Source organism: Brassica rapa, chromosome A05, assembly GCF_000309985.2.
Source record: "Brassica rapa cultivar Chiifu-401-42 chromosome A05, CAAS_Brap_v3.01, whole genome shotgun sequence".
Classification (NCBI taxonomy): Eukaryota; Viridiplantae; Streptophyta; class Magnoliopsida; order Brassicales; family Brassicaceae; genus Brassica; species Brassica rapa.
In genome coordinates, this window is record NC_024799.2 from 4,285,933 (window position 1) to 4,298,828 (window position 12,896).

At 37.7% G+C, this 12,896-nt stretch overlaps 3 protein-coding genes and 1 long non-coding RNA gene across 4 annotated transcripts; 2 read left to right on the forward strand and 2 right to left on the reverse strand.

Annotated features, from left to right (window-relative positions):
- Window positions 1-2,612: 2,612 nt before the first annotated feature.
- On the reverse strand, window positions 2,613-4,574 carry LOC117134213. The gene is made up of 2 exons (XR_004458406.1): window positions 3,761-4,574; window positions 2,613-3,603 (listed from the first exon to the last, which is right to left on the reverse strand). It is a non-coding gene; the product is annotated as an uncharacterized LOC117134213 (long non-coding RNA).
- A 231-nt stretch (window positions 4,575-4,805) lies between these two features.
- LOC103867229 (phenylalanine ammonia-lyase 1) lies at window positions 4,806-7,912 on the forward strand. Its single transcript, XM_009145285.3, has 2 exons — window positions 4,806-5,339; window positions 5,966-7,912. Exons 1-2 carry the CDS (start codon window positions 4,930-4,932, stop codon window positions 7,713-7,715), a joined length of 2,160 nt encoding a protein of 719 aa, XP_009143533.1. The 5' UTR covers window positions 4,806-4,929; the 3' UTR covers window positions 7,716-7,912.
- Window positions 7,913-9,688: 1,776 nt separating this feature from the next.
- LOC103867230 lies at window positions 9,689-11,540 on the forward strand. Its single transcript, XM_009145286.3, has one exon. The coding sequence runs from the start codon at window positions 9,880-9,882 to the stop codon at window positions 11,236-11,238; it is 1,359 nt and encodes a 452-aa protein (XP_009143534.1). The 5' UTR covers window positions 9,689-9,879; the 3' UTR covers window positions 11,239-11,540.
- Window positions 11,541-11,694: 154 nt separating this feature from the next.
- Window positions 11,695-12,451, reverse strand: LOC103867231 (indole-3-acetic acid-induced protein ARG7). Its single transcript, XM_009145287.3, has one exon. The coding sequence runs from the start codon at window positions 12,220-12,222 to the stop codon at window positions 11,845-11,847; it is 378 nt and encodes a 125-aa protein (XP_009143535.1). The 5' UTR covers window positions 12,223-12,451; the 3' UTR covers window positions 11,695-11,844.
- Window positions 12,452-12,896: the final 445 nt, after the last annotated feature.

The window sequence follows — 12,896 nt, forward strand, 5'->3', positions numbered from 1 at the left end:
TGACAGCTCTGCAATTATATAAAGTATGAAGTGACATGCACTGACAACAATGAACGTCAAATCAATAACATTGATATGATTAAATTTAATTGAAGCATTAGTTGAAGCTTTATGTGAATTTTGGTTTACGGAAATTTCAGTGTTCTTGGGCTTTCTTATTAACCTGTTATTGAAGTCTTATGTTTTCCTCTCTTTTGTTGGACCTGGTGAGCTAAAAATGTGGTGGGCTTCAGAAGGGGTGGTGCAGAATCCATTTTCTTTCTAAACTTTCTTAACGAGTAACACATATTTATGATATAATAATCTAATCCGATGACGTGCATTGATTAGGTTTGTGTGTTTTTTTGAAGTTGTGTCTGATTTGGACAGCAAGAGGAAAGGGGTTTGGTGAAAATGTAAAGTGGGACCTAAATGAGCTCTCAAGAAAGAAAAGAGGGTAGGTGAGAGGAGTGGTGTGCGATGGATCCTTGCTACTGTTGTTGTTTGGTGGCCTAATTTTAAGTCATTCCCTTTTCATAATTTCTTAAGTAAAACGATGACACATCCTTTACATCTAAAAATCAGTAAAATAACAATTTAGTTCACCAAATAATTCGCTTAACAACTTTAGTTATATATATGTTTCTCTAAGATTGTCTTTTCCTTGATGATAATCTATCACATATCCTTTTTTTTTGTTTTTGTTTTACATAGTTCCATCCTTAGATATCAATCAAAGCTTCCTTCGTTTTATTGTATTGTAATCTTCTAAAGAATAATAACACATTTACATATGACAAAAACAAAAGAAAATCTTTAAGTTTACATGAAGGGCGATGAATATAGGGCAGGAAATCATTCATATGATACATTATTACGTACGTGGTTGGTATGATATGTTATATCGAAGAAATTCGTTCTGATTTGAGGTTGTTTATAAAAACACAAGTATTTAATTATATAGACCAGCCATGTTCTATATAATAAATGTTTTTGTTGTACACTTACCACATTCTTAAATATTCAAACATTAACCTATATAGCAAGCAATCTATTCATTCAAAGACTCCAATTTTTTCAGTATAAGAAGAAAAACATTGGTGTGACTAATATTTGGATTTATATCGTATAGCTTAGGTGGATATTTAAAAATGTTAACCGAAAGTTGTAGGAATTGCGAGCTAGTGATTAAAGTTTGGGAATTCAAAATTGACCAAAAAAAACCAAAAGATGGTTTCTGACTTCAAATTGATCGGATGATCTGGGTAAAATCTCAACAGTTCAAGAACTCAATCATAAAAAGTAGTTAAACATACATTTCCCTATCTTTCTTTTCTCTAACATTTCAAATACTAAGTATATATAGGAAATTACTGTTGTGTGAAAATTTATCATAAATATCTTAAAACATTAGTTGAGTCGTGATGGCAACAACTCTTATCAAGTGCGCACACAATTCTTCTTTTTCTTCTCCCCCACACTTTTGTTTTTACGCTGAAAGGACAAGATAACAAATCAGCACGACTTTCATGCATCGAATTACAAAGCAAAAATTAGTACTACTCCACATTATAATTAGATATATTGTGTTGGAATTTCCATTTTTAGCTAAGAAATGAAAAATCTTGGTTTAGAAAGTGATACTGGAACTATATATGCTGGATTTCTCCAATTTAAATATTGGACATATACGAGGAAAAGTAGATACTGCTTGGAGTGGTAAAGCAAGTATCAGAAGAAGTGTTCATCCCCCTTAGTAGGAGAACGAGTCATAGGAATGATGGCCTACTTAATGAGATCCAAGGAGGAGAACTGAACGAGTATTTTGCTCTATTTCCGATTTGTATACTCCAAATTAATGTGAAAGACTATTTTGTAGTTTCACTCAGCCATATGTTTTAGTTTTATATTAATGTGTCAGTCATAATGTGCAAATCGCTTTTTAATTGGTCGTTCATATTAAATTGTTTTCTCCGAATACGCTAGATTGTGAAGTTTTTTTTATTGTGGTAACTTACATAATAGCTAGGTAGTATTTTGCATAAGAAACTAACTACCAACTAGCTATTGCTGGTAGATCTAGGTGTGAAAATGCGCATACACGAATTAAGATCTTTCAAACACCTACATTAATAGTTCCTGGCGTTGGCTTAACATATGGCAACCAGTTATAGTTAATGTTAAACCAGTTACCTACGCTATCTAGTACTATCTATTTTAGCCACTAGGCGGATAAAATAAGAGCCACCAATTTATAGACATATAGAGTCGTGTTCAGACTTTAAATACGTGTTCAGAAACGAAGATATAAAACCTTTAATTTGTACTATGCCTTTTCGCTTAGAACTAGAAGTGAGGAAAAACTTAACCAGATTAATGGTATGGTAGATCGGTATACATTTTGCACTAACCGTATATATTAAAGCATATACCTGAATCACAACTAAACCACTTTATCTACGGTTTTCAGTAATATCCCTTTTGTCATTATAAACGTCTTAAGTGATAATTTATATAATTTTCTTCAAAATCTGAACTATACCGACCAAATGAAAAAATTCTAAACCTATCGGCCAAAACAAGATGCGATGCGCTCAAATCTTTGAAACGATACTGTTTATATTTAACAACAAAATAAAAGTGTATTGTTTACAAAGAGTTGGAGATAACTAAATTGCAGGAGTATAAAAAGAGTAAGAAAGAGAGAAAGAGTAAACCGATCAATCGACTAAACGAAAATCGGATATTTGCATAAGTTTCCTTTCACATTGGCCGACATCCACCTGCGTCGTTTGGACCTTATCCTAAATAGTCACAACAGCTGAAAACGAGATATATTTCTAACGCCAACAAAATATTTTTAGGTGTCCAATAAACATTTATTTCAAACAAATTAACGTTACTGCTAATTTGGTAGACTGCCTAGATAGTTAAATTAATAAAATAAAATAACTTCTAAACGAAATTAACCTAAAAGTAAAGATATTTGTGTATTAATAAAATGGAGACTTTCGGATGCTAAGAATGGAAGTAAAAAATGCATGCACATGCAGGTGTTTTAGTTAAGGCGCCTTGCCATACCAACCCACCAATTCTTCCACCCATATCATCTCTACCATTTATTTGTTTTTTTTTTCTTTTTGTCCGTCCATTACTATTTTAATTTTAGCTTTCGATTAGTAATAATTCATAAAATAAACCAAATAAAGAGATTGATAATGAATTTATATATATTAGCAAATAGACGGATACATTTATTATCTTTTATCATACCCCCTGAAAAATGCAAGACACTCCTATCTACGGGTATTATTAATTTACATTAAAATTAAGATTTTGTACGACTACAAGTCTACACATTTAATCATGTGTATTCATGCTTGGTTTGATAAGGATCTATAAACTAAAAAAAATCACGACCATTAGAAAAACTCTCGTGATGATGATAGCGCAAAATTTGAACTTTCTAAACAATATGATAATTACAAAGAAATTCATTATAATATTCTTGTTGATATATTTTAATTACTTGACATTAGGGTAACAAACGAAATATAATGGAGGCTGTGTTTACACAAAGCAATTGCTTTTGTCATGCAAACGGCGTGTTGCGTCAGTCGACTCCTGTTGGAAATCTTTCCACGTAAGAATTATCTCAAACACAAATTTTATACCCAAACCAAAATTAATGAAAGATGTAAAATTGTGTCTATAATATGATTATAATGTGTCAAATTGCAATGTTCAAAATATTTTGTTTAGATTTTTTTCAGGTTTTTACCTAATGATTGGTGTGTAGATGCATTTAAACAAGTGACAAAACTTTAAGTTTTATTTGTCTCGTTGGATTTTGAATGTAAGTGCATGTACTGTCACTCAAAACAAACGAAACAAAGTTGAAAAATGCCATTACACATTTGGGTGATTCGTTAGTTGAAACAAAATAGAAAATACACATGTTTATAAAAATTAGTAAAACAAAACATATAATAAAAGAATACAAAAAAAACACAACAGGATAATTGAAATGAAAACAAAACCCTTTGAAATGTCTTATTAAACTGAAACAATATCCAAAATTTCAAAAACATTATAGAAAATATAAAAGAAATGAAAGAGTGTTATGGTGGGGACGTTAATTGAGTCAATTACGTTCATACATTATACACCTACTCCCATCACAATGAAACGCTTTACTCCAAAAAAATACTCTTTAATCCCAAAAAAAAAAAAAAAATCTCACAGTCTCACCAACCACGGAATGCAACTATCGTCAGCCACCAGCCACGACCATTTTTACCACCGCGATGTTGACGAGAACAAATAAAAATGACCACCGCGTTAAGAAAATCTCTTTTTTTGCGATTTAAGAGTACGTAATTTCAATAAAATAGTTTTTTAGTTTTGAAAAAAAAAAATCAAATGAAATTCATGAGATGTTTAATTATGAGATACTCTTCTTCCATATGTCAATTTATAAATAACTTAATTATTAATTATTACTAAAAAATCAAAACTTAATTAATTACAATATCTAATAATATTAAGATATATGATAATATATTATTAGTGAGAGATTTATTTTTCATATCTGACCCTAACAAATGCTCTAAACCAAATCCACAAACTATAATCTCCACCACCCAAAGTCTCCCACACTCCATCTAACGGTCATAATTAATTCTCAACTAACTCCTTTCTCACTAATTTCCATTTTTGTTTCTATGTATGAAATGTTGTCACTACAGAAAAAAATAAATAAAAAATAATTAGCTCTCTTTGGCTTACCTACCATCAAACATTACCACCTATTTAAACCACCCTTCATTCATCTCTTTTCCCTCAGGACCAAACTCCTAAAACAAACAAAAATATATATTACGACATCTCTCAGTTCTCACCTTAGAGATCCCTCCATAATCTCCTACATTTAATTAACTCAATATTCAAATGGAGATTAACGGATCATCACACAAAGTCGACGCTATGTTATGCGGCGCAGAGATCAAGAATGTCACGGTGGCTGCGGCGGATCCTCTCAACTGGGGGGCTGCGGCGGAGCAAATGAAAGGGAGCCATTTGGATGAAGTGAAGAGAATGGTTATGGAGTTTAGGAAGCCTGTGGTGAATCTCGGAGGAGAGACTCTGACGATCGGACAAGTAGCAGCGATCTCGACCGTTGGAAATGGTGTGAAGGTGGAGCTGTCGGAGACGGCAAGAGCCGGTGTGAAGGCGAGCAGTGATTGGGTGATGGAGAGTATGGGCAAAGGCACTGATAGTTATGGTGTTACTACTGGTTTTGGTGCTACTTCTCATCGTAGAACCAAAAATGGCGTCGCACTTCAGAAGGAGCTTATAAGGTAATTAATGGATTGTAATATTTTTGCATGTTTCTGTAATTGGAAATTTAGAATAATATAAGGGTAAGTATCTTAGGTAGATACGTGGCGATTAATTGTTGGATTTGGTATGATATATCTTCTTTATATATATGAAAGATTCTTAAGATTATTTTGTATATATTGCAATTAACTTGATTTAAAATATTATTTAACATATATATATATATATAAATACTTAATTAAATTATCAGAAGCTTTGGGTAACGATGAAAAGATTTCTTTACATTAATATACTCCAATTAAATAGATTTTAAAATATTATTTAATGAGAATATATATGTATACTTTTAGTAAATTAACATAAATTTCAATAATGAATTTATGAAAAGATTTCATTAAATTTAATATATACATACTCCAATTAACTAGATTTCAAAATATTATTTAATAAGAATATATATGTATAGTTAAATAAAATAACAACCTTTAATAATAAATTTCAAATTATTAAAATCACCGGAAACAACTTCTTTTAGTCTTTATTGTTTCTTTTGGGGTAATTATTATTATTTTTAATTAAACTTGATGAATTAAATCAGGTAACTTAACCCACACGCAACTCAAATGTTTTTGTTGGTTTTCAGATTCCTGAACGCCGGAATATTCGGCAGCACGAAAGAAACATGCCACACACTACCACACTCCGCCACGAGAGCCGCCATGCTCGTACGCATCAACACTCTCCTCCAAGGATACTCCGGCATCCGCTTCGAGATCCTCGAGGCCATAACCAGCTTCCTCAACACCAACATCACTCCTTCCCTCCCTCTCCGCGGCACCATCACCGCCTCCGGAGACCTCGTCCCCCTCTCCTACATCGCCGGCCTCCTCACCGGCCGTCCCAACTCCAAAGCCACCGGTCCCAACGGCGAAGCCTTGAACGCAGAGGAAGCCTTCAAGAAGGCTGGAATCCCCTCCGGATTCTTTGACTTGCAGCCCAAGGAAGGTCTCGCCCTAGTCAACGGCACTGCCGTTGGCTCCGGCATGGCCTCGATGGTGCTCTTCGAGACGAACGTCCTCTCGGTCCTGGCCGAGGTTCTCTCAGCTGTCTTCGCCGAGGTGATGAGCGGCAAGCCGGAGTTCACCGACCACTTAACCCACAGGCTGAAGCATCATCCCGGCCAGATCGAAGCCGCGGCGATAATGGAACACATCCTCGACGGGAGCTCGTACATGAAGCTAGCTCAGAAGCTACACGAGATGGATCCGTTACAAAAACCTAAACAAGACCGTTACGCGCTCCGCACGTCACCTCAATGGCTAGGTCCTCAGATAGAAGTGATCCGTTACGCCACCAAGTCCATCGAGCGTGAGATTAACTCCGTCAACGACAACCCTTTGATCGACGTTTCAAGAAACAAGGCGATTCACGGAGGTAACTTCCAGGGAACACCCATCGGTGTCTCCATGGACAACACGCGTCTCGCTATAGCATCGATAGGGAAGCTCATGTTCGCTCAGTTCTCCGAGCTCGTCAACGACTTCTACAACAACGGTCTTCCTTCTAACCTAACCGCTTCGAGGAACCCTAGTTTGGACTACGGTTTCAAAGGAGCGGAGATCGCTATGGCTTCCTACTGCTCAGAGCTTCAGTACTTAGCCAATCCAGTTACAACCCATGTTCAATCCGCGGAGCAACACAACCAAGACGTGAACTCTTTAGGACTAATCTCGTCTCGCAAGACGGCAGAAGCTGTTGACATTCTCAAACTCATGTCGACGACGTTCCTTGTCGCAATCTGCCAAGCTGTAGATCTAAGACACTTGGAGGAGAATCTAAAACAAACCGTGAAGAACACGGTCTCTCAAGTGGCTAAGAAAGTTCTAACCACTGGAGTCAACGGTGAGCTTCACCCATCTCGCTTCTGCGAGAAAGATTTACTCAAAGTCGTTGACCGTGAACAAGTCTACACGTACGCGGACGATCCATGCAGCGCCACGTACCCGTTGATCCAGAAGCTAAGGCAAGTTATCGTTGACCATGCTTTGGTCAACGGTGAGAGCGAGAAGAACGCTATGACTTCGATCTTCCACAAGATTGGTGCTTTCGAGGAGGAGCTCAAGGCGGTGCTTCCTGATGAAGTGGAGGCAGCTAGAGTGGCGTACGATAACGGGACATCTGCTATACCGAACCGGATCAAGGAGTGTAGGTCGTATCCTTTGTATAGGTTCGTGAGGGAGGAGCTTGGAACAGAGCTTTTGACCGGAGAGAAGGTGACGTCGCCGGGAGAAGAGTTTGATAAGGTTTTCACGGCGATATGTGAAGGGAAGATCATTGATCCGTTGATGGAGTGTCTCAGTGAGTGGAACGGAGCTCCCATTCCAATCTGCTAAGAGGAAGTCCTCTGTTTTTTTACTACAAAAGTTCTTTTTTTTTTCCTTTAAATATCTGAATAATTTGTACTAAGTGATACTCTGTGAAGTCCTATTTATTTGTCTAATTCCAAAGTTGTTTTATAAAACTCATTGTAAGTTCTCAAATGAACAGTTTTCTTGTTACAAAATGTGGAATGATATAATCTTCTTCGGTATATGGACTATATAACATAGGCAGACAATTGTTATAATATTTTTTGAAATAATATTAAATTTATTCAAAAAAACATTTGTACAGTGACTGTGACTTTACCTGAGTGTTTTAAAAAAATAAGACTTAAACTTAGAATCCAAAAAGAAAAATAGATCATCAAAAGGAGAACTATATCTCCATGGCTTTTGTATACTTTCGATCTTCCATCATTCTTAAACTTGAGATACGGTTCCTGACCAGCTTGTCGATCTGTTTAATCAGAGCTGCAGGGGAATTAGCCTTCTCTCCATGCCGCCTTCCATTCCTTTCGTACCAGATAGTTGATAGTGTGGCAATAAAAGAACTAGAACAATGCTTTTCAACTCTATATTATAATCTATCATACTGAGTTACCTTAATCCATACTGTATTGAATTATAGTAACAAGAGTAGATTATGTTTGTGCATGTTAGGTCTGTCCCTTTGATCCAACTTGCATTTACTCTGTATTACCCCCTTAATAGGAGTGTATTCTTAAGTAGGTTTATTATTGTTTGACGTGTTACTATTTTCGTGTGGGAGGGAGACATGTAGCAATAATGTAAAAGATAATAAAACATAAATTCAACTAACATGGTGTTTTTCTAATTACCAAAATGAGGAGAACATCTATGAGAAAAACGAGACATCTGGACATTTCATTAGTTTTATTTTTTATTTTTTTCTTATTGGTTTTTGTGTTTCCTAATTTTGGGTCAATTAGGCTTGAAGCTTCTTTGAGAGCCACACAAAGATTGTGGCTGGAACTTTGGTGGCTGGTAGACTATCCACGAAAGAAGGGTCTTGCAACTCTCTACAACCACATCAAAGATAGTGATGATCCCACTAAGTGGACGTTCTTGTAAGCTGTGTAGAGCCCTCCCATTTCACTTGTGTTCTGGTACAAGTTTATGTGGAACACCAAACCTGATATTTTGAAGACAATCACATTATGAAGATGGGTCCTCCAAAGTACCAAAAAATTAGGTGGACATAAATTAGGAGTGATTTGACATTCAACTTCTTGGTTGATGTTTACATTGTTGCCTTGTTTTTCTTTTAATTTTGTACGTTTTTGGTTTGTTAGAGCATGTCTAACATCAGTATGTAAGTGGAGTTTTCAAATTTTATAAAAATAAAAAATTAACAAAAATAGGAGTAGATAGACTTTGTATCTAAAATGAGATGTTTACCGGACCTCTTGCATGCCACATGTAATGTTCTAAATTCTAACTAGTTAAATTATTAAAAAGATAATAAACTTTAATCAAAAGAATAAGGAGTATTAACATATAATTTTAAATCTGACAAGAACCTCATCTTGTATATTTTACCGTTAAAATTGCTCTTACAATACTCATTTGATAAAAAAAGTCAACGAAACTTGTATTATACAACTTTTTTTTTGAACTTCTAAACAATTTTTTTCTTCTTTTGCATAAAATTCAAACATAAAATGTAGTTGAAATGTAGTTGAGAAGTACACCGCACAGTAAAACAATCAATATAAACAATGTCTTATGACCGAATCTAGTAATCTTAGCCAAAGAATCATCTAGAAAAAGATAACATTCCGAGAGATGCATGAGATAAAGAAGGATAAAAGCACACTTTCATAATCGCATACACTCTTTAAGCTATGCTGAAAAAGTATGCTAGTAATTCATCTTAATCATATCTTGATAATCCATCCTAAATGCATGAATGTTGAAATGCTGAAATATACACTCATCAACACCCATGAGAGGCCACTGAATAGATACTTCTTATAGATACTTCCACAACTATATATGAGATTAGATAAGGCCCAATCTAAAGCCCATATATAGCCCATCAGAGTCGTTACCAACAATAGAGATTAGGATGCGTTACACAAAATCTCTCCTCTCCTCTCTCTCTCTGTTTCGATCTACCCAAAGTCGCGGGAGCGAATAGTAAAACAACACCGACATGTCCGATCACCACCACCACCACGCGCGGCTGAACCGCCTCCGCACAACCTCCCAGCTCCTCCGCCAAACCACCGCATCCTTCTCCTCGCACCCCCTCACTTTCATCTTCCTAACGTTCCTCCTCTTCTCCTTCCACTCCCTCCTCGACCACTTCTCCCTCCTCCTCACCTCCTTCGTCGACACCGACCCTTCCCTCCGCTCCCTCCTCTCCCGCCTCCCCAACTCCCCCACGCGCCCTCATCATCACCCTCATCCACGCGCTCCCTTCCTCCAGCTCACGCGCCTCGGCACCTTAGACGACGACTTCTTCTCCACCGACGAGCACGATCCCTCCCGCCGATCCCTCCAAGGCTCCCCCTTTCGCTCTCCCCTCAACGCCACGACCCTTATCCTCTCCGGATTCGATCGCATTCCCGGCTTCCACCGCCCCATCGGAGACAACGGCCTCTCCTTACCTCAGATCATCCGCTCCGGCCTCTCCCTCAAAGATCAAGAAGAAGACGAATCTGGGCACGATCAAAAACCCGAGAGCGATAAGAAAGACCAAGACTTTGATGATAGCTTCGTGGATCTGAAGCTCTTCCTCAAAGGGCTAGACCTCGGCGGCGGCGACGCGGCGGCTCTGTTTTATTTAGTCAGCTTCTTATCCGCCGCCTACGGGTGGGTGATTCTAGGGTTCACCACAGTGTACTCTTTGGTGTTAGCGATTACGTTTGTTACTGTAGTCAACGATTTGCTCGGTAGGTTTCCTTCTTTCGTCGACTCTGTGTGGAGTGGTTCGAGATTAGGGTTTAAGAGAGTCACTGGCTTCGTTTTGATGAGGTGGGCGGTGAGAGACGCGTTGACGCAGCTTCTTGGTTTGTGGTACTTTGGCGAGGTGGAGGATCAGTCCTCGTTTTTTCGTCTCTTCGTGAGGCTAAAGCTGATGCCTTTCACGGTTATGCCGCCGTGGATCCGAGGGTTTGAGAAGGAGGTCTCTGGGTTCTTGTTCGCTTGGTTTTTAACTGATACGCTTGTTGGTTTGGTGTTGGCGCTTGATGCTTTTGTCGCCGTTGTGGATCCGAGGATGAGGGGGAGGGAGATTGTGAAGGAAGGGGTTTACTTGATGTCTCTTTTGTTGCATCAGGCTGTGCAGATCAAGTGTCTTGAAGCGATTCTGTGTGGGTCTTTCTTCAGATGGGCGTTGGTTCGTGTTGTGGGGAAAGGGTTTGCTTCTGTGGTTCAGTCCGCGTTGGAGGTTTACTTCATGGCGGTTTGGTTAGTGTTTTACTTAGCGGTTAGGTGTAAAGATGCAAATGCGGAAGGTAGGAGGTTTGGGAGGAGAGAGATGGAGAATATGGTTGATGGGATAAGATGATAATGGATTGGTTCTCTGTAGAATAAGCTTTCAGTTTTTCGAAGGAGTCAATGCCAATGGCTACATCTCTGTGCCTCCTTTGGTTTTGAGAGTTGCAGTTGATTCATGTGATTGCCAACAATTTGATGTATGTAACGCTGTGAGCTGTGAAAGAGAGGAAGCATTATACGACTACTGTGTATACTCATTTGCAAGAGTGTGTCTCTTTTGTATATATCTTGCTGCAGTTGTTGATGTCAATTGTACCTATCTTGTGACCTATTTGTCCCAACCATTTTGATCTTTATTTATGTTTATGCATTCTTTGGATAGACGCAATTGGGAATTGGTTGCAAATAGTGTAGCTCTTGTGTGTTTCTTTTAGTCATTTTTTCATGTTTTAGTGTCTTCTGTTAAGTAACTAGCTCTATTTTTCTGGCTTCATGTATATCTTTGGAGGTAAAGAAGCCTAATAGATAACTTTAATCGTATTTACTGCTTACCATTTAGCTAATAACAATTTTCACACCGAAATTTACTGACACATTCAATACAAAAAGTTTTACATTACTGTGATAGCTTAGCATTATCCAATGAATGTTCTGAGTCCTCTGTACAAGAACCTTCCTAGATACACATGCAGTTGCTCTGGTCCTGTGGAGCACCGGCGCAACGGACAACATTGAGGAAGGTACTCACATCGCAAGGAATCCATAGTCTGGAGTCAGCACTACTGAAACCGTAAGCATCTTGTGCTTGATCCAGCAATGCCTTGAAGAGTGGGTGTGTAAGCAAGGTGATCTTTATAACAAACCTCCTTGATTCCTCACCCACATAGACAACCAAGTGTCCCTTAGGGACATCTTTTGGTATCGTCTGAGCTTCCTTCTTGAACGCCAAGCAAAATCTTTGGCAGCATGTCTCGCAAAACGTACAAGGTGTTGTGACTTTGCTTGTCATTACTTTGAGTTTCTTTTCACAAGACTTGATGAATTTGCTCTTCATCTTAGTAGGAGGAGAAGATTAATACACAAGTTATAGAGTAGAGTGTTGTGATGAGAGTACTAGCTAGGTGAACTGGTTTATATATATATAGCCGAAGTAGAAATATCAAAGCTCCATAATAAATGTTTGGACATGACAGTTAGCCAGAGGGGTGAGATGGGGCAACTTTTAAGTAATACAATACTTGAATCGTGCGGTTCTGTTTTTTTTTGCTTATAAAGTAGCAACTTCATACGAAACTGTACGAACACACACTCTATGGTTAGATGTGCATTAAAGTATTGCTCTATTTTCTTGCTTAGTTCAGATTGTTGTCAGAGTTCTTGGGGAGTTGGGGGATTAAGACCCCACAAGACAGTAAGAGTAGAGATGGAGAGATAAGATCTGAAGGACAATGTCCAGTATGGGTTTACATATTCTTGGAGAGAGTGTGACCCTGGTTTATATATGATTCATGCATTGGATATTCTAAAATATTAATTCAGTTTTGATCTGCAGAAATGTTTGTCTTCTTGACTTTTCCTACAGCTGTGTTGGATCTAAGCAGCTCAAGTGACTTCTTAAATTCTCTAAACATGGACTAACATAGAATCCTGCAATGATGTTGGCTAAGTATGATCAGCATTTGCTGTATAATGCTTTGATCATATTTGGTAAAAACTTACTTGAAAAGG